Source organism: Mus musculus, chromosome 1, assembly GCF_000001635.26.
Source record: "Mus musculus strain C57BL/6J chromosome 1, GRCm38.p6 C57BL/6J".
Classification (NCBI taxonomy): Eukaryota; Metazoa; Chordata; class Mammalia; order Rodentia; family Muridae; genus Mus; species Mus musculus.
In genome coordinates this window covers 60,430,730-60,452,746 of record NC_000067.6, presented here as the reverse complement: position 1 = coordinate 60,452,746, position 22,017 = coordinate 60,430,730, and the positions used below count along the sequence as shown (strand labels likewise).

Here is a 22,017-nt window from a genome sequence, read left to right as displayed (position 1 = left end):
CCAGAACTAATATAGTCAGACTAATATAATTTATAAATAATCTAGTCTACAGTATTGTTATAGGACACAAGAGATTAATTTCCCCCTCCTGTCCAAAAAATAATTATTTAAAGCAGCCATTAAACATTGGAGACTAAACGAAGAATTAAATTCTGGGGGAAAAAAACAAAAACAAAACAAAAAAATGTTTGATACAGCCATATTCTAAAATAGGTGGTGATAACAAAAAACACTGTTTAAAAGGAAACAAAATAGTTCAACAAAACATTTGATGCTTTAACGCCAAGTCAAACCCATCTTTATACAATTCAATATACTCATCTTCTTATAGCCAGATTGTGTCATAAAATAGTTTATGAAATCTGAATCAAAAATGATCATCACCCCAGAAACCTATCCATTTATAACTCATTTCAACCTATCTTACCTCTTCAGAGTTATACACTGCTAACATCAACCGGAAACATTCTTTCCTAATCCACCCAGTTTCCATCTATAACTCAAATCCGACCTTGCCTTTACCCTCACTTGGTGCCCACTCAGTCAGGGGCCCTCTTATATCAGGAAAAGGCCACCCATGAAAGAACACCAGCAAGCAACAGGGCATGCAAGGAAGGGAATGACAGGAAGACAGGAAGAGGAGGAGAAGCTATACCATGAGGGGAAGAGGAAAAAGGGGAAATAAAAAGGAGAAAGGGCAAAAGACAACAGGGAGAAAAGCATTGCCTAAGATCTTCAAAAAAGAAAACTATGAATTTTATAAAGTTGGATCCACTCTAAATTCTCATCAATATTAAGTCTATCAAGCACAGCCAAGTACCTATTATTATGTTATCATTTAACTGCTAAAATTAACTCTTAGTTAGGGGCCATTTATTATTTCTGGGCATTTGCAAGATTTCTCTTTTTAACTAGTTGGACTAGTGTAACAGAGTTGTATATCTCAACCAAATGACTGTCCATATTTTTACTCATCCATTACAGAAAAATCTTCATAAGGATTATTATAGAAGCTATCTAAATAGAATACCATTCAAAATCCAATTAGGACAAAGACATCTTTTAAAACATGTTTTATTAGTAGCCAGGTAGTAGTGGTACACACCTTTAATCCCAATAATTGGGAGGTAGAGGCAGGTGTGTCTCTGTAAATTTGAGGCCAGGCTGATCTACAGAATAAGTTCCAGGACAGCCAGGGCTACACAGAAAAACCCTGTCTCAAAAAAAGGATACATTTACTAACCAGCATCATATTAACAGTTAAATTTATTTTCCTATCCCAGCAAAATGTATTTGAGGTTAAAATCTTTTCTAAAATGATTGATTACATTTATTTATAAGGAGGGCACATTCATACAACAGAGAGTGTGCATGTGCGTGTGCGTGTGCGTGTGTAGATTAGAGGACAACTTATACAACCCTGGCTGTCTGGCTAGGCAGCAAGCCCTTTACCTGCTAAGCCATCTCCTTAGCACTAGGTTGAAATCTTAAATAAAACATCAGTCAACTTAAATAATCTTAAAGTCCTTTGAAGTATAATTTATGAGTTTATTATAAACATAGTTTGTAATTTGCTATATAAAATATTGCATTAAAATATATTTTTCAGGGGCTGGAGAGATGGCTCAGTGGTTAAGAGCACTGACTGCTCTACAAGAGGTCCAGAGTTCAATTTCCAGCAACCACATGGTGGCTCACAACCATCTGTTATAGGACTAATCCAATGGCCTCTTCTGGGGTGTCTGAAAGCAGTTACAGTGTACTCGTACACATAAAATAAATAAATCTTTATAAAAGAAATTTTTCAATTGTCATAGGCTTATTTTTGTTAATTACTTAACCTATAATAACAGTGTTGGTGTATGTGTGCAGTCCAGGTATTATATGTAGGTACATGTGCATGTGAATAGTTGAGCATGTAGAGGCCAGTGGTCAGCCTTTGGTGTTAGTCCTCAGGAGCCACCAACTTTGTATTTTTAAACAATGTCTCTCACTAGGACCTGGCACTTAGCCTTGGACTAGGCTGACTAGTCAGCAAGCCCCAGGAACCCACCTGCCTTCAGCTCCCCAACGCTGGAATTACAAACATACACCGCCATGCCTGGCTTCATATGTGGGTGCTGGGGATAGAACTCAAGTTTTCATGCTTGCACAACAAGCACTTTATCAACTCAGCTATCTCTTCAGCTTCCTATAACAGTTCTAATATTAAGCTTTCAAAACTATACAGAAGTTGACTCCATATTAAGTTCACAAATATTTAACAGAATAAATTAAAGTAATACTAATGCTTGTGCAACTTTATTAGACAAGTGTATCACAGGCTTTACCACATTTTTCTCAGTAAATTCTTTGTTCACATGCCACTTTCCGATTAAAATATTTACTATCATTTAAAAAAATACACAGTAAAGCCAAGCCAACAAACATGAAGCTGGAGTTTCAGGAAAGAATGGGCAGATGGCTGGATCTGTCTGCCATGCTAATACTCACCTGTGGGGGGGTTAGAAGAAATAACAGGGGGAGTTGGAGAAGTGAAGCCATCAGCAAGGCTCTGTGCACCCCCAGCAGCAGCGTCTGGGGCAGTGGAGGAGGGAACAGTAGCAGGAACAAGAGGGGTGGGGACAGATGCAGAAGTAGCAGGAAGGGGAGGAGTGCCAGCAGAGCCAGCAGGGGCTGAGGGAAGAGGAGTAAGAGGCAGCATTAATAAGGCAGTCACAGTAGCATTAGAAGAAGCACTGCAATATGAAGAACACTCAGTACTTAACACTAGCCAAAAGAATAAAACACTGAAAAAAAGAATGCTTAAGGTCATTAGGTGAACAACAAATAATTCAAGATGCTCAGGATAGTATAGCAAAATATTCATTAGTTAAAAACAAGCCTTCCTTTTTACCTGAAAGTTACCTATCTTAGGAGAAAACTATACTTCCTATATATTATTTTTATCACAAAGTGTTCTAAGTATGAAAACTACAGTAAAGCAACAATATTCTTTTAGAATTACAACAGACATATTCCAAACAGTAGTTTATCACTTTAAAAATAAAAACTGAAAACAAACATGCATACCACATTACGTGACTTTTGTATACAGGTGCTATTTGGACTACTGTAATTAAATATGTTGTTTTATTTTTGAAAACAGCAATTCTTACTACATAGCCCATTGGCTCCTAGATCACTTATTCTCCTACCTTAACCTATGCATGTTGGAATTAAAGGCATGCACCACCATATACTATGTAATAATCTATCTTGCTGGGTTTAGGGTTTGGTTTGGTTTAGTTTGGTTTGGTTTTTTATTTCTGGAGACAGGGTTTCTCTGTGGAGCTTGGCTATCCTGGAACTCGCTCTGTAGATCAGGCTGGCATCAAACCTCTACCTGCCTCTACCTCCTGAGTGCTATGGTAAAAGGGTGTGCCAATACACCTGGCTTATCTTGCTGGTTCTTCTATTAAAGTTTTTTTACACATGTGTAAGCCTGAAAGCGTTTATGTGTGCATATAGTGTGCAAGTGTGCATGCAGATGTCCAGTGGCCAAAAGAGGGTGTTGGGATCTTCTGGAGCTGAAGTTACAGGCGGTTGTGAGCCATCCAGTCTGGGTGCAGAAACCAAGCCTAGATCTTCTAAAAGAGCAGTAAGGGCTCTGAATCCATCAGCTGTCCCTTCAGCTGCTCTCTCAATGCTTTTATGTTCACGCTTTTAAAACTAAATTCAAATTCTGTGTCTTCAAACCAAACTACTGTTATCTTTCTGTTTCAAGAAAATGAAAAAGGGATGGCAAATTGGCTCAGTGAATAAGAGAACTGACTGTTTTTCCAAAGTTCCTGAGTTCAAATCCCAGCAACCACATGGTGGCTCACAACCACCTGTAATGAGATCTGATGCCCTCTTCTGGTGCATCTGAAGTCAGCTACAGTGTACTAATACAGTGTAATAATAGATAAGTCTTTGGGTCAGAGAGAGCGGGCCCAACCAGAGCAAGCAGAGGTCCAAAAAAATTGAATTCTCAACAACCACATGAAGGCTCACAACCATCTGTACAGTGTACTCATATACATAAAATAAATAAATAAATCTTAAGAAAGAAAGCGAGAGCGAAAGAGCGAGAAAGGAAAGAGATTGAAGAAATAGTTTTTTAGAAACTGCTGGATTCTAACGCTCCTAAATTTACATTTCCAGTCCTTTGTTATCAAAATGATTCTCAAACCATGTCTTCCCCATTTCCAAGAAAATGCAGTTATAATACAAACATGAACCTCAAAGTACCAACTGAAGTACTCACCAAAGACATAAAACAAAATAACAAAGTAGAAAAAATAGCAAAGCCATTAAGATCAGCTGGATATGTGCAGACTTCCCAAAACCTTGCAGAGTGCTAGGGAAGAATTCTTTAAATATTTCATTAAGAAGAATCTGGGTTTAACAGCCAGCAAAACAGACAGACACACACACACACACATACACACTCACTAAGTTCAGTAACAAATTGAATTCAAATTCACAAAATAAAACCAAACAAATAACCACTAATGCTCTACCTGGAAAGACGCTTGGAGGAGACGGAGTAGGCACAGCAATGGGTACCCCCACACTACCACTTCCGCTGTTCTCCCGACTGCTGCTCCGACTACTTGGGTGACTTCCTCCACTGCTCCCACTGCTGCTGAAGGAGGAAGAGCCACCGAAGAATGAGTATGCAGAGCACAATACCAGGATTCCCGTGTATTTCTGAAACGGACATAGCTACAAGAAACATAATTCAAAAAGGCTTCCATTTCAAATAGGAATTCCTTAATAAATAAGGAGAAACTCTTGAGTTCAGTAAACTTGTTTTGATACCTATTTATAAAGTCTACCTTATAAAAAAAATTTAAGTAAATTCCCTATAAATGTAAGAGCAAACTGTTGGTGCTTACACATCAAAATAATACTACCTTTTATATCCTGGCCTGATACCCATCTAAAGAAGCTTTTAGTAAATTTTACTAAATTATTTTATTTCAGTTTGTAATGGCATGGTAATATACTAATATTTTATTATGAATAGTTTTTCATCTGTAAATTTCCAGCAAAAAATAACTTGCAATTTCTATTCCTGGTTAGTAATGGTTTTTATATTAACTTAAGTTTATCTCTGGGATGTCTTTTTTCACCTTCCTGGCTGTTCAAAGTTGCATCAGAACATGAGGAGAGAGAGGAAGAATCAGATGAGGTTTGGGAGAGCAGAGTGAGGAAAAGAACTTAGTGCTTGGAAATGAGAGAGATTAGCTGAAGTTATCTGAAGAGATCATGGTACTCTGACCATCGTGGTTTGCGCTGAGGTAGAGAAAATACCTGTAAGTTCGATTTCTTTGATTCACAGAAGCTGTCCTCACAGGGCTCTGCTGCGAGGGAGCCATATTACGGGTTGGGCTAGGTACGTAATCATTTGGTACCACTGGAGGACGCACTGGCTCCAGTGTTCGATAGGGGGAGTGCCGCCTACAAAAAGAAGAGCGTATGTATGGTGTGATTAATCAAGTCTCGGCACGCTAACTTCAGAGTTGCCAGTGACATACAATTTGTAAGCAGAAAGAGGAAATGTGGTTTAACCCAGCTATCAATTTGTCTTTCCTTCAGCATAACTCTTCTACCAGCAGAGAGAGTTCTGGTGAGTATGTAGTGTAAATTTCAGTCTCCAGCCTCATTCCTATGCTAATGGAATTTTGTTCATTTATTTGCAGAAAACACCAAGTTTTCCATTGTTTAGGCCAATGTTTTCTAGACTCTATTCTTTTCTTAGAAGAATTTGAATTACTTTAGGATCATGTTAAAATCTCCCAAATGCACTGGATGAATGCACTAATTATCTTCTTCTCCTCTCTCTCTCCCTAACCATAGATATTTAAAAATACAGATAACAAATCTAGATTTTGGGGGTCACAAATTCCACATGAAGATCAATACCAGCTGTAACTCATTCCCCTTTTTATACACTAAAGACACAGAAATTAAAGATTTATTGGTACTTAAAAATGCACTATTTAATTTCATTTTTTCTTTTTTACCTTTCTCCCTCAACTTCATCTTAATCTCTTTCTTCCTCAGTGTTCAGCATTGAAGAGAAACTTTAAAAGACTACCTAAGTCCTTCTATCTTAGTTAAACTATAAAACCCAAACTAGATTTTATTAAAAAATTGTTTTCCTTTTCCCAAATACTCCTTTCAAAGGAAGCAGATGGAAAAAAAAAAATCTGAAAGGAAAATAACAGGAGTAAGATGCTTCCTGGAGCGCTGGTTAGCATTCATTCAGTTCTTGTTAAGTGACCAAATCCTTTAAGACAATGGATATCTTGCAGATGAGATTACAACTTTAAAAGAATTTGGCATATCAAGGCATAAAATGTAAAAAAGCTTTCTTCCTTGCAGGAGGATGCTGCTCAACTGGCCCTTGTATTTCTCAGTGATTCAACTCCCCTTAAGGTTCCCAGAGTTTCTTTCCTTGGCCATTCAAGCTCACTCACAATAGCTCACTGATTTTGAACAAGATTTTTTTTTTTAATCTGAGACAGGGTTTCTCTGTGTAGCCCTGGCTGTCCTGGAACTCACTCTGTAGACCAGGCTGGCCTTCAACTCAGAGTTCCACCTCTTCCTGAGTGCTAGAACTAAAGGTGTGCACTACCACCACCCAGCACATAAGATCGTTTTTTTCAAAGGCACTGTTCATCCTACTTCTCTCAAGCACTGTTCAATAAACAAAATAACAATTCAAAATAAATACTATTGTGTCAAAAGGAAAGGGAAAGACCAGGACTTTGAACTTAAAATAGTTTTTTAAGTATTCAAGCAACAGCTGTGTGGTGGTGGCATAGCCTTGAATCCCAGCACTCAGGAGGCAGAGGCAGACAGCTCTCTCTGAGTTTGAGGCCAGACTGGTCTACAAAGAGAGCTCCAGGACAGCCAGGACTGTTACACAGAGAAATCCTGTCTTAAAAAACCAAAAACAACCATCTCTGAAATTAGAATGCACATATATAAACAAACTACAAATAATTTCATTTAAGTAAGTTATAATTTCTATATATGACATATAATACATATAATATGTTGGTATATGATATCTATATCAGGAAATAAATTTCTAAACTCTACTTTTTGACTATGTTTTCTGCACACAAAAATATTCCATTCTAACTTCACTACATGAGAACTATACAAAAAATAAAATAATAATGATACGAACAGGGTTAAGGGAGAAAACAATAACAACAACAACAACAACACAGGAGGAAGAGAATATAGTAACTAGAGAAAGACTAAAACAGCCCAGGACCATCAAATGGGCAATGGAGTTTAGCACTTCTGCTAATACCCAAAAAAATGCATTACTGGCACATGAATACATACATTCCAACAGAAACTTTAATTTTACCAGACACTGGATAACAGCCTTAACTTAAACCCTAACCAATTCCACTAGGTGGTCCACCCGAGGGAAACAAAGCCAAGGCCCCTCTGCTATTGCCACACTCCACAGCCATTTCATACCCTCTCAAGTCTAAACTTACTTGACCTGCTAGATTCTTTCCTCTTTGAGGGCAAAAAGATCATTTCAGATAAACTGAATTACCTAAACTGCCTAAACTGAATTACAGGCACAAACTTGGAATCCCAGCATTCCAAAACTTTAGGAAGGGTGGGATTGCATTATGTAGTGACAACCTGGCCTAAAAACAAATACAACAAATTCATTAATTAAAACCATTCTATTCCTGGTTGCATTTTTATGTTTTGTTTTCCACTGGTCAAATTGTGTCTTTCCAACATCAACTCACCTCTGTACCCTCTAAATTCAAATTGCTTTGACCAAGTTTTGAGGTGGGAAGTGCTTTTTACTTATTTGTTTAGGGTTTCCTTCTTGTGGTTTCTTGTCTTTTTCTTTCTCTCTCTCTCTTTTTTTCTTTTCTTTTTTTTTTTTTTTTTGAGAAAATATCACAAAGACATTCTGAAAGCATCATGTCTGATAATGTTTCTAAAAATCCAATCTGTAGTTCAATGACCCTAGAAAGTTGATAGAGGACAAAATACCATTCCCTTTACAGATTAAAAAAGCTAACTGCTGACAACCTGCCTAGAGGACCATAGAACATACAGTAGAGTTAAACCAGAAGTTCAGCCAACTGGCTTCTGGATTATACAACACCCACCTGAACTCGAACCTCAACCGTAAAGCTAGGATACGGTACAAGAAAAGCATCAGGCTTTCCTTCTGTCAATATCTGGAAAAGAGCTAACTCCAGAGCCCAAATCAAAACTCGGAAAAATATCATAACAAGTTAATCAGAATATTACAATCCACATAGCCTCTTGACTAAGCCTAATAAATTCAACTGTAATATAAACAGATCATTAAAACATTCAAGAAAAAGTTAGACTTCACTTTATAATTAACCACGACTTTAGGCTAGAATTTTGTCTTGATATCTTCACTACAAAAACTAATTTCTAAACAGCCACTTTTAAAGTACAAAGATATGCTTATCAGGAAAAGTTATACATAAAAGATAACATTACCAAGAAAATATTCTCTCTACAATTTACATAGAGGCTGCTATGTTTTTTAACACAATAGTATTTTTTCTGTTATTTTTCCATGGTTTCTCATTACTATATACTCACCCAAGTGTCCCCTTCCCTGACATAGGGGGACTTGGGGGCTTCTGAGTTGGAGGTGTCGTACGTGGCAATCCACCCATTTTCATATTCTGGGTACTCACCTAAAAAGATGTTGAAAAAAACACAACTTAACTTCGATGCAGTGAAATTAAGTGGCTTGTGGAAAATAAAGAGGGGCAGGTTTAAAAAAGAAAAAAAAAATTAGAGGCCATGCAATTTGTATGCAATTCCTACTCTACTATTCTACAGTTGTACTCAAAGGACTCTTCCTAATAGGATTTTTCAAATTATTTTAAACTTGTATGTGAAAAATTTATTTGCCATTAGGCCATCACACCAACAGATCACTGGTTAGACTATTTGATATTACATTCAGCTAAAATTGAATAGTATATTTATAAAAACTTTAGTGATAACAAAAAACTCAATTAGAAACAATAAGAAACAACAATTCTTTAGGGAATTGTTTTCTTTTCTTTGGATAACAAGTATATCATAAACAAAACAAATTTCCAACTAAAGATATGCAACTATGCATACACTCAGTTATAACTAAAAATAGAAAATACAGATGAATTATATGATATAGAGAGAAAAGTTCAGCCTTGCGAATCACTCTTACAATTCAGATTTAATATTCTCCTTATGAGGAAATCACCTACCTGAAAGCTACTAGCAGTTCAAGGCATTTTCCTAAGTATCTGAAACACAATGTTAGGGCTGAGGTAACACATCACTGAGAACACAAAGGCCACTGTCATTGTGTGACTTCTAGTGGGAATGACACTCAAGCCCAAACTGAAGGCTAGTTGAGGTGTGAAGCAGTGTAAAATAGTCCTAAGTCAGAGATGGACCATGACTGCGTTCGTAAATCTATTCCCAACTGAATTTTCAAATACAGAAAAGATGGATAATCTGAGACTAATGAGGTCATCTAAGGAATATGTCAATACTTGTAGAGAAACCCCTAAAAATCCAGTCATAAAAAATCAATAAGAAATACAGTGCAATGCAACTTCACATTGTTTGAGCCCAATAGGTTAAAATTCATAAAGGAGATTCATGCATGCTCTTTTTTAAGTCCCTATTATTTTGCATTGCCATCTTCACAACACACAGAAATAACCTCAAATTTCTCATACTATCTTCAGATATTAAAACACTATACTTACAACAATAAAGATGAAAATATTATACCACTGAAGTTGGAACAGATTTACAATTTTAATATATATTAATATACATTTATATAGTTATGAAGCCTTAGTCAGCCTGAAACTGACTATATAGATCAGGCTGGCCTTGAACTCACAGAGACCAGTCTGTCTCTGCTTCCCAAGTGTTAGGATTAAAGGCTGCACCACCATGCCTGGCCAATTTTAAAATATAAATTTTGTGAAAACAAATCTTAATTATGTCACATAGTACTAAAGCTGTCAAAATTAACTCTGACTTCAGTGGATTTTTTTTAAGTTCTAAAATAATAATTGTTAACTATCCTAAAAGCAAGAAATAAAATATCAAGCAATAAATTCTTCAAATGAATAGCCCAGTGAACAAGTTGTGTGTGATGTTAAAACGATCTTTAATGACAAATGATACCTTTGAAATATCATTATTTTTAAAGTAAAGCATTCATGTGTAATCCTTTTGCTGTTGCTTTTAAACAATAAATACAAACTATCAAGTAAGAAATAGATTATCCTTGCTATCTCCCTCTTAATAAACAGAGGGTATGGGAATTTTATCTTTAAAATATCAGAACACTTTCAAAGAATTAATTTACATTTGAAGAAAATTTTGTAAATAATCTGAGAAATAACCACCATAGCTTTAAAAACTGCATTATCTTGATTTAATGATACCACAAGATTTGGGTAGTAACCAAAGTCCTTTAAGCTCAACCTTAAACAACACAAAACCCAAAGTTACCGTAAGTGATGGGTAGAAATGAACCAAACACTAAACTACAGTTCAATTTGCTAGGAACAGGAAGGAGAGGAGCAAGAATAGAAAAGGAACAAAAGAAAATTTTATTCTATACATGGGACAGCTAAGATATTTGAAAATAACTTTCCAACTATAATTTATTTTCGATTTCAATTTGTACAGTGCTTTTATTTAAATTGCAGTACCTTCTTAAAGCCTTAGAATCTACATACAAAACAAAGCTCAAAGGGGGAAAAACAGTAAAATGGTCTATAAAAGGAATATATGGATATACATATATATATGTGTGTGTGTATACACATATACACACATACACATTTGCATATGTGTGTATATATGTGAGTCATGTTTAAAAGGAAGAACCATCCATCTCTAAAAAATTATTTTTAAAAAAATTTTTTAAAAAGTAGCAGAAGGGCTGGCGAGATGGCTCAGCAGGTAAGAGCACTGACTGTTCTTCCAAAGGTATGGAGTTCAATTCCCAGCAACCACATGGTGGCTCACAACCATCTGTAACGAGATCTGGCGCCCTCTTCTGGAGTGTCTGAAGACAGCTACAGTGTACTTACATATAATAAATAAATAAATCTAAAAAAAAAAAAAAAAAAAGAAACGTAAAAGATGTGTTGCTTTCAATCAAGGTGAATTGGATGCCATGGAGTATCAGACAAAGGCAGGACGAAAAAAAAAAAGTAGCAGAAAACAAATTGTTAGGGGAAGGTGGTGTGTGTGACTTTTTCTAGAAAGATGTAAACAAATGTCTACTCATCCCAGATATGGCATACGGTAACAACAAACTGCAAAGGGGTTTATCCAAGTCTGGCTTGATTGATGAACTGATGAATTTAATTAGTTCCTTACAGAAGCATGAGTGAGGAATTGCTTACAGGAGCCTGAACAGCTCACAGGCAACTACACCATCCACCAACGTCCTCACACACTGTTAACCACTTGCACATCCTTAGGGAGGACAAGGAGAGCTACCTCATGAACTATCCCTCGAGCTCTCCTCAGCATTCCAAGAGAGATGTTAGTAAACTAACCATTAACTGCTCTGAGTCGAGGTGGGAAGAGTTGTTCCACAATAGAATGTTTCACAAGGAAATCTGAGCTGAGTGGAAACAAAAAGGGCAGGGTGAAAGGAGGGAGTCAGAAAAATGGGGAAAAAAATATATATAGGCACATGTCTGTACTTTCAGCACTTGAGAGTTGAGACAAAAGAAGCATGAGTTCAAGGCCAGCTTCAGCTACACAGTGAGTTCAAAACCAGCCTACACTACGTAAAAAGAAAGGCTCTGGGGCTAGATGTAGAACTTAGAAGTTAAGTCCATACTTAATATGCTCAAAGCCCTGGGTTTGCCAATATATCTTAAAAAAAAAATAAATTTAAATACAGAAGGAAGAAGGATTATGTAAATTTGTATCTATATATGCATTAGAGGAAGGGGAAAACAGGCCAAGCCCATAATTTCCTGTCCAACATTATCCTTCTCTATAGAACCATATAGTATAATTACTAGAGTAGTACAATCTGTTGGGATTCTACTGTGAAACTTTCTGGTTCTAAGAGGAAAACAAACAAACAAACAAACAAAACCAACAAAACATTGAGGCATCTTCTTCCAGCATAGTTCCTGTGAGATCTTTTAGGCAGCCCTCAGGGGACCTTTCTCTTATGTGAAGCAGACTTTCAAGTCAAGGGAGAGACACCGCAAATCCTAGAGCAAAGAAGCATGGGAGATGGCGGACAACAGGCTAGCCAGTAAGAGCAAAGGATCGATTTCTTCTGTCACCACATTTTAGGTTAACAGAGCAAGAACTAAATTTGAATACTGCCTGCTTTTTTTTTAGTCTAGTTCACTGTAATTTGGCCGTTTTAAACAGAAGAAACCTTCCCACAATTCCAAATTCCTGGGTTACCAGCAAGGTAAGAGCTTAGAACCTATTTTCCAGTGGCTTTATTTCCTTTTTCAGAACCACCTGCCATGATCAGGCAAAAGTTTTGTGGCCATGGTTAATACTAAGTAATACAGTCATCTTATCTCCTGATTATCACTGACTACACCAAAGATATAGCAAACTGCAAAGCAAATACATATTTGAAAAGAAATCAGACAACTTGTCTAAGGAAGAAGAGATGGGCTGCTGGGCAGCAGGACACAGGCCTTTAGTCCAGCACACAGGAGGCGGAGGCAGGTGGGGCTCTGAAGCTGAGCATGGTCTCTAGACAGAAAAAGTTCCAGGACAGCAAAGAGACCCTGACTTGATAAAAAACAAAAGAAAGAAGAAATGGCAAGAACTGATGAAAATCCTCTTAGTATCTGACAGGCTTCCTGAACCACCCGAAATGCTTTCATCATGGCCCCTTCACTAAACAGCACCAGGTTTATTTTGGTTGTGTGGGATTTCTATTTGGTAGGTTTACTGGTTTCTACTGAACCAGGGTCTTGTACATTCTAGGCAAGTGTTCTAGCACTGTGACCTCCTCTCTAGTTCTTAATTTGTATTTCTTAAGCATTATCATAAACTTTGGATGTTCTATATACAAATAATATTCACTTTTAAAAAGACGGTGAGATTGTATTGAAGTATATTTTATACAAACATTTTAAAAAGACTAATTCCTTTCTAAAATGTACTGCAACTTAAAAAAGGCATTATGACATATTTTTTTGCTTCTCAACTTTTAAATTAGAAGTCAAAAGATAATGACATACTGTCAACAAACCATATAATTAAGCACACCATTTATAGAATAAAAAGTTATTACACAGGGGGAGGGTTAAATAGAGCATATTAGTTGGCCCTCCAATCAATAACAAAATTTCAACATTTATAAAAAAATCTAGCAATTTCATCTTATTAACACTTTATAACAATACAATTTATAATTCAGTTTCACAAAAGCACCCATCCATTCAGCAAATACTTGAGATACTAATACCTAATGTGTATTTGGTACTGTTCTAGGCACAAAGAACAGGGTAATGAACAAAATGTACAAAAATATCTACCCTCAGGAAACATGAAGACACACAATAAAGTCGTCAGACCTGAATAAATAAATAACTAATTTGTTGGTTTTAAAAGGCCAAATGGAAAATATGTCTTTACTCCCCATATGTAATATTCTACATAAGAACATAGAATGGAAATCCAGCCCTGGAATCTCTTACCTTAAATCTAAGCAACCACTTAATGCATAAATGGAGCAAATAAAGAGGTAAGGAAGAAAAGCATTGAAAGGTTAGTTGGAACTTCAGGATGTGAAGACAAAAAAAAGAAAACAAAGAAAAACAAGTTAAGCAATCAGCATTAACAAAATAATGTTTCAGTAGATTATAGAAAGAGTGGTTAAAGCAGATGTGTCATGGACAGAAGTTTCGTTGATGATATAAGACTGTTTTATTCAAAACTTTAATTCCGTTAAAGAGTTCTTTAAATTAGCGAACACTACAGTACAAACAACAGAGAGTACAATCCTAAAAGAAAAATATTTTAAGTATTAAAAACTAATTATACAAAAAAAATCACCTTTTTATTATATAAACAGGCAAACACAAATCTATATTCCAAGTATCATTTGGCAACAGATTCTGGTAGCAGCCTATAACATTCTATTAGCACCTGTACGTCTTCAACAACAAACTTGTTTCCCCAGGTTAAAACAAATTACAGTTTAATTATCCATCTACTCACATATCTTATTTTAATATGCTTTAATTAGTCATTGAAATACATATATAGGAATCAACTATAAAATTAAATATCAAGTTCCAGATAATTATGCTTTTTCAAAACTCTCAATAAGTGGGGTATAGAGGTACACACCTTTAAACTCAGCACTCTGGAGGCAGAGGCAGGCTGATCTCTGTGAGTTCAAGGCCAGCCTGCCCTACACAATGAGTTCCAGGCCAGCCAAGGCCAAAAGAGTGAGAATCTATCTAAAAAAATAAAAAAAAAAAATCAAAAGCCCTCTAAAATAAAAGTTGTTTTATAAATTTATACTGCATGTTTTATTTTCACACAAACTTACTGATTTCTGACCAAAATGGTGGTGTACATTTTAAATAGGCTTATATTAGAAAAATATCATATATATGAATTATATAGCTATAAGATAGGTATAGAATTATTGCAAGTCATACTTATGTAAATTTGACAATCACTACTAAAATATAAACTGTAAATAATGTACTTAGCTGAAGCTCTGAATGGTCTCTTAACTGTAAGAATCACCTCAGTAGAAGAACACTGTCCCCCCTGCCCCCTAACAGCTAGCAGGTGTGCTGACTCGCAGTGCTAGAGCGCGGGGCTGTGTGTGAGAAAGCTCCTGCTCTACTACTGCCCCACATCCCCAATACTATAGAGCTTTGATGATGCCACTTCATATACATACTAGATACACAAATGCATCTTTAAAAGGTGACCAAAATATAAAATGTTATAAATTTAAAGTCACCACAAATAAATTTACAATTTTTAGCTCCACTATTCTCATCCAAAAGGTTGAGATAAAATTATTCTAGAAAAAAATTCAAATTCATATTTAGTAACATATGCTGTTCTGAAAACTAATGCCAAAAATCTGCTGACATATTTTTGAGATAAGAAAAACATTTTAATAATATGCTGGATTTTTTTCCTATCATTACTAAATCATTAAAAGATTAGAACCACTATACCATACGCTAATTGATCTAGTGATTAACTAAGCAAATACCATTAGAAGATAACTGGTTTGAAAGGTAACAGTAAAGAAAACATAAGGAGGACACAACAATAGTAAGCAACCTTCACAACCACAACTGTGCCAAGAGTTGGTCCTTCAGGCAATTAAATGAACTTTAATTTCCTAGGGTTCCATTAGAGCTTTAGAAAGCTTGACAGAAACTACACCTACCTTCACTCCATGTCCAATGTCATCTAAAATTGTGTAGTCAATAGGTTTTCGAATATAACGAACTGGCCGCTCAAGGTTGGCTGGCGCAATAATCTTATGGGTCCTTGAAGTGTTTTTATTGGTGGTCAAAATACCAATTTCTCTTCTTGCAACCTTCTCTTTATGAATATCAACTGTCTGTAAGATATAATATAAATAAGACAACACAAAGACAGATAGCCCTGGTATCCAAATAAATAATAACCAAATGCCTAGAGATTCAACAATCCTTCGTATTCATTTCATAAACCACCTTTTCTCTAGACTATTGTCTTTATTCATTTTTAACCTAATGCAAGGGTCACCAAAGCATGCCTTCAAATATAACCTGGAACATCACCTGATTTTTACAGCCCACAAGAGCAGAACTTAGAATGTGCATGTGTACATGTCTGCACAAATACCTATACAAATATGTACACACATATAGGTGCTAGTGTGTGTGTTCACATGGAAGGGGTGTACATATGTATATACATGCTTGTGCATATGGAAACCAGAGGTCCACTTTGAGTATCATTTTCCATAAGCTGCCTCCCTTGTTTATTTGAGTCTCCCACTAGGACACAGGTCTTACTAATGTGTCTGAGCTGGCTGACCACCTAGTCCCAGGCACCTGTTTGTTTCTGCCGCCTGGCATGAAGATTCCAAGTGCACACTACACCCATCTTTTTCCATGGGCTTGGGGACAGAACTCAAGGCCTTATGGATGTGCAGCAAAGACTGGAGCAACTGAATCATTTCTCCAAGCCAGAGTGATCATTTTCAACAGAAAAGAAAAATAAATAAATTAATATAAATAAAATAAGAAGCCAGGCATGGTGGTAAATGACTTTAATTCCAGCACTTAAGAGGCTGAGGCAGATAGATCTTTTAAGTTTGAGGCCAGCTTGCCTGCTCTACATAGAGAGTTCAAAGACAGCCAGGACTATGTGGAGGGACCCTATCTCAAAAAACAAACAATAAAAACAAAAAACAAAGAAACAGCAGAGAATAGTCTTGTTATATTTTTAAAAAACATATTAGTATAATCTAATATTATTTAAATACTACAAAGAAGGAACAAGACTAAAATATAAATATTACAAATGGGGATCAAGGGGTAGAGTGAGGGAGTATACCATTTGCCTAACATTTACAAGTCCCTGACGTAATTCCCAGCATCCACCTCCTCCCTTCAAAACCATCATTTGACAGAAAAGCTTGTTAGCTTCAGCAAGTTGCTTACATCTTATTAACACAACATTGATCACATATTTCATTAGAATTTATCAAGTGCTCACATTCATAGTACAAATAATATTTTTATTTATATTCTTTAATTATTTGCTAACAAATAATACATTTCTCATGAAACACTAATATAGCATTTCACATAAGTTATAATTTTGTAATCTATAAGTAACAAATATTTTTAAGGCAATACAACAGAAAGATAACTGACTTGAGTCAAACTTGAGTCATATCCGTTACTGTGCTGTGATGGGTAGACATAACCTATAATACTTCCCCACTCTGAAATAAGCCAAACTGTCTAATGTTGCCAAGCATCTCCCTGAGGGTAGAATTGCCAAGATCAAATACCAGAGATCTAGAAAAACTTCTAACTAGTTTCTTGCATTACTTACTCAAGTAACAACTGTGACTGCCTACACTGGCTAGACTTTATGTTAACTTGACATAAGCTGAAGTCATCTGAGAGAAGGCAACCGCAATTGAGGAAAATGTCTCCGTAAGATCGGGCTGTTGCCACGTCCTGGGTTCTATAAGAAAGCAGGCTGAGCAAGCCAAGAGGAGCAAGTCAGTAAGCAGCTCCCCTCTAAGCCTCTGCCCCAGCGTTTGAGTTCTTGCTCTGTCTCCAATGATGAACTGAGATAAGTAAGTATAAGTAAAATAAATCCTTCCCTCCCCAAGTTGCTTTGGGTCATGGGGCCTCATTACAGTGGATCTCTAAGACACTGCCAAAGAACAGATATTTAGTGTCATTAACTACTTTTCATTATTATCTGGATACAGAGCTCATAGCTACTCTCCAGCACTATGTCTGACTGTCTGCCACTGTACTTCCCACCATGGTGATAAAAGACTAAACCTCTGAACTGTAAGCCAGCTCCAATCAAATGCTTCCCTTTATAAGAATTGCTGTGCTCAACATGAGACACTATTCTCACAGGAATAAAACACTGACTAAACCACCAAAGGGGAATTTTAAAAGCCTACTGACAGGAGAAAAAAATTAAATTAGCCACCAAGCTATCAAATCATTATTTTTAAGGCAATAAAGACACCAAACAAACAAACAAACAAACAAAAATCTGTCAAAAAAAAAAAAAAAAAAAAAAAACCTGGGTGGTAGTGGTGCACTTCTTTTTAATTCCAGCACTCAGGACAAAGAGGCAGGTGGATCTCCGTGAGTTCAAGGACAGCCAGAGTGACACAGAAAAACCCTGTCTCAAAAAAACCAAAAATAAAATAAAATACCAAAATAATTTTTCACTTCAGGAGTGATTATGTGACTGTGGCAACTGAGTTTTAATAAAATCCATCAAAATTTACTTTTCTGTCAAACTATAAAGATAATAACATCACAGCAGGACATAAAGTGAGTAAGTAAAACAATATATTAAAAAATTAAATTAAAAAAGATAACATCACAAAAAGAATCATAAACAATGCAATACTAAGTTAATATGTTGCAAATACATGCACATTAACCTGCACAACAAAGGCAAGTCAACAAGCTGTGTGTTGCTCATAGGCAAACAAACTGAACATGGTCTCACTTGTGAAATATGGTTGATTGAAGACTCCATCCTCCGTAACTGTGATGCCTGGATATCCAGCATCTGTAGGACATTGTTGGCCAAGGTGTTTATCAGATACGCAACACTTGCTAAGGATTGAGTGGTGTAGGCTTTGGTTTCTTCTAGGGCTCGCTGCTTATCTGGTGACTGTGAAGGAGGAAAATAGTGACCTTCAATTTAAAGATAATTAACTTCTAGCAAACTAACTTAGTCATTTAAACCACAATGCTACTAAACCTATACCAAGTTTAAAATATTCTGAAAAACATCATTGTTACACAATTCCAAAACTAAATGATTTAATGAGCTCACTGATATTTTCAAGATAACTATACATTTTTATATATACATTTTTATGTAAGTACAAATAAAGTTCTAAAGCTAGTATTTAAAATCTGAGTTCCAGTGTATACTTTGAGCAATGACAGCACATACACATCTTCCCAATTTAACTCCTTCGGCAGCACTGACATGAATGCACAAATACTTATTCTACTTTCTCTTGATTTCCTTTTATTCTCACACACAAAATGTGTTTGATCAAAGTATTAATAATGATAAATAAAATGTCTGATAATAAAAATAATTATAAAATTAAAATGCGAGGCTACTCTGTTCTCATGTCATTTAAGAGACAGCCTTATGGGGTAGAAATTGCCAATGTCGGCCCTTTCTTAGCAGTCAGTAGCACCTATCTCACAACTTCCACAACCCAGAAGCCTTATTTGAAAAACAGGGATTATGCAGCAAGAAGTAACCAAATGACTATTTTCCAGGTTACTGCAGACCAACATATTTTATTTTGCCACCTACAGGAAGATTCTGTGGTGTATAATAAAGCTAATCCATGTTTCTGATTCAGAAACCCTGTATGTTAGTGCCATCATTAATATAAACTACAAGAGTCACCATTTCTCAATTACAAAGCAGAGAGGGTACATCCCTGATTCAATCACTCCAAGAAAATGAAAAATTGCACAGAAAAATGAAAAAACTGATGTGAAGTCACTTTCTAAAGCATAAATCCCTGTATACAGCTGCCACTGCTCAAAGTATACACTGAAATACAGTGATAGGACTTACCAGAAGTCTACTACAGTCCCAATCACATCTCTCCTACAGTCTACAAAGCATGGATACAAATTTCTCCATGGATTGGAAGAAAAAAGAAAAGTCTTTAGAAGTAATTTAAAATAACCAAATTAACACCATATTACCATGAAAAGAGTTAAGGGGGGAAAAAAAAAAGAAGAAATTCAAGTAAAACCAAAGTGAAAAAGACAAATTATAACTGATACCACAGAGATACAAAAGCTTCCTAGGAACTATTATGAACAACTATATGCCAATAAATATAAAAACCTAGAACCAGATTTGTGGGTACACACAGCCCCCACCAAAACAGAACCAGGAAGATGCACATAACTTTAACCTACCAAGAACAAACAGTAAGAGTAAATAAAAAACACAGATTGTCCAAAAAGTAAAATAATAATAGCACTAGATGGTTGCACTGATGAATTTTACTAAACTTTCAATGACAAATCATGTTATCATAGACATACCTTGTAGCCTCCCCCAGCCTTGAGCAGGCTGATTCAGACCTTTTGCTGCCACTGAGACCACCTAGGGTGGAGCCTTCCCACCTAGATGGTTTTATTGTTCTGTCACCTGCCACTGCTCATCTCCAAGACTGCTACCTGCTGAGAGGCTGAACCTGCCTTCCAGAGAAATTCCTAAAGCAGCCCCAGGCAAGCTGGCAATTGACACCTTACTGCCAAACTAGTGCAGTCAGCCTAATTTATTGCTTATAGGCTGGCGACAGGCATCAAGAGTGGATCAGCAGGAGATAGGCTTTCCTCCTTTATAAGCACAGACTCTTAGTAAACATTGCCTTGATCAGAAATCTGCCTTGGTTTCCTTTCTTCTCTGTAGTTTCCTCCCTTACAGCTCCAGCCTCCCACTCAGGAATCCAGTTCGTGTGGCTAGTACTTGGGAGGCTAAGGCAGTAAGATTTCAAGTTCAAGGCAAGCCTAAACCACAGCACCAGATTGTCTATACAAACAACAACAAAACCAATGTCAATCCTCTTCAAACAGTTCCAAAGTATAGAAAGGAAGTCAACTCCCCAGACACAACACAGAAAATTCTACAGGCAGGTATTCCTATGCACATATAGATGTAAAACTTCTCCACAAATTACCAAGTCAAATACAAGAGCATGATCTGGGAGACTTACTCTACAGATGCAAAAATAATTCAGTATGAAAATTAGTAAATAAAATACCTCAAATTAACAAAGTGAAGGCTCAAAGAATGTGCAATCATCTCCACAGATATAAAAAAAGCATTTGATAAAACCCCTTTGTGGTGGCTTAAATGAAAATGGCTGGGCTGGTGAGATGGCTCAGTGGGTAAGAGCACCCAACTGCTCTTCCGAAGGTCCGAAGTTCAAATCCCAGCAACCACATGGTGGCTCAAAACCACCCGTAATGAGATCTGACTCCCTCTTCCGGAGTGTCTGAAGACAGCTACAGTGTACTTATATATAATAAATAAATAGATAAATAAATAAATAAATAAAATGGCCTCCACAGACGCATACGTAGGTGTAGGTGTAGCCTACTTGAGTGGGCGTGGCCTTGTTGGAGGAAGTGTGTCACTGGGGGTGGGCTCTGAGGTGTCAGAAGTTCAAGATAGGTTCAATGGCTCACCCTCTCTTCCTGCTACTTACAGAACCAGAAGCATTGTCTGTGTACTGCCATGCCTCCTGCCATGACCACAAAGGACTAAATCTCTGTAAACCAGCACCAATTAAATACTTTCCTTAAGAGTTACCATGGCCATGGTTATCTCTTCACAGTAATAGACACCCTAAGATACCCTTCATTACTTAAAAAAAAAAAAAAAAACTACAAAAATGTAGGTATAGGAGAGATAAACTTCAAGCTAGGCAATGGTGACACACACTTTCAATCTTTAATCTTTAATCTTGAAAAAACAAAAACAGAAAACAGTAAGTACTAGAGATGATGACAATCCCCACCCACAATCTACATTAAGCTTTTTTGTGTTTTTGTGTATTGTTTGTTTTAGATTCCCTATAAAATTTAAAACGTATTCTAGTTCTGTGGAAAATGCCATTGGTTTTTTATAGAAATTGCATTGAACCTGTAGATTGCTTTGGCTAGAGTGGACAGACATTTTTGCAAATTTCTATCTCCAGAACTCACTGGCCAAAGCCTAGCCAAAAAAGTGAGCTTATGTTTCAGTGAGAATATCCTGTCTCAAGTCAAAAGGTAGAGCTTAAGAGAGGAAAATACCGCACACTTTCCACCATCGTCCATATGTACCCATAGAAGCTCAAGTACTTCCAAAACTTACCATACACATACATGTACCACAAACATATGTACACCACACATATTTGCCCAACACACATACACAGTATACACAAACCACGCAAACATACAATTTCCACACACACACACACACACACACACACACACACATATATATATATAACATACCATACATACTACATATAAAAAGCACACACATACATATGCATATACCACACATACACAAAACACACACAATACACCAGACATACACACATATGCAGAGCACATATACATACATATGTGCACACCACACATA

General features: G+C 36.4%; 1 protein-coding gene across 25 annotated transcripts in view; it reads right to left on the bottom strand.

Moving 5' to 3' along the window:
* The window catches only part of Abi2 (abl-interactor 2), a 76,178-nt gene that overhangs the window by 29,199 nt on the left and 24,962 nt on the right, over positions 1 to 22,017 (bottom strand). For 3 of the 25 annotated variants that reach the window (XM_006496075.4, XM_006496077.4, NM_001198570.1), the window contains exons 2-8: positions 18,337 to 18,504; positions 15,515 to 15,691; positions 13,788 to 13,805; positions 8,665 to 8,762; positions 5,341 to 5,487; positions 4,545 to 4,669; positions 2,494 to 2,676 (exon numbers count right to left, since the gene is read on the bottom strand). In XM_006496075.4, coding sequence (XP_006496138.1) covers positions 2,494 to 2,676; positions 4,545 to 4,669; positions 5,341 to 5,487; positions 8,665 to 8,762; positions 13,788 to 13,805; positions 15,515 to 15,691; positions 18,337 to 18,504 — 916 coding nt within the window. The remainder of the gene's footprint in view (positions 1 to 2,493; positions 2,677 to 4,544; positions 4,670 to 5,340; positions 5,488 to 8,664; positions 8,763 to 13,787; positions 13,806 to 15,514; positions 15,692 to 18,336; positions 18,505 to 22,017) is intronic. The other 22 variants (XM_017321240.2, XM_017321244.2, XM_006496080.4 and 19 more) reach the window with 13 other exon arrangements.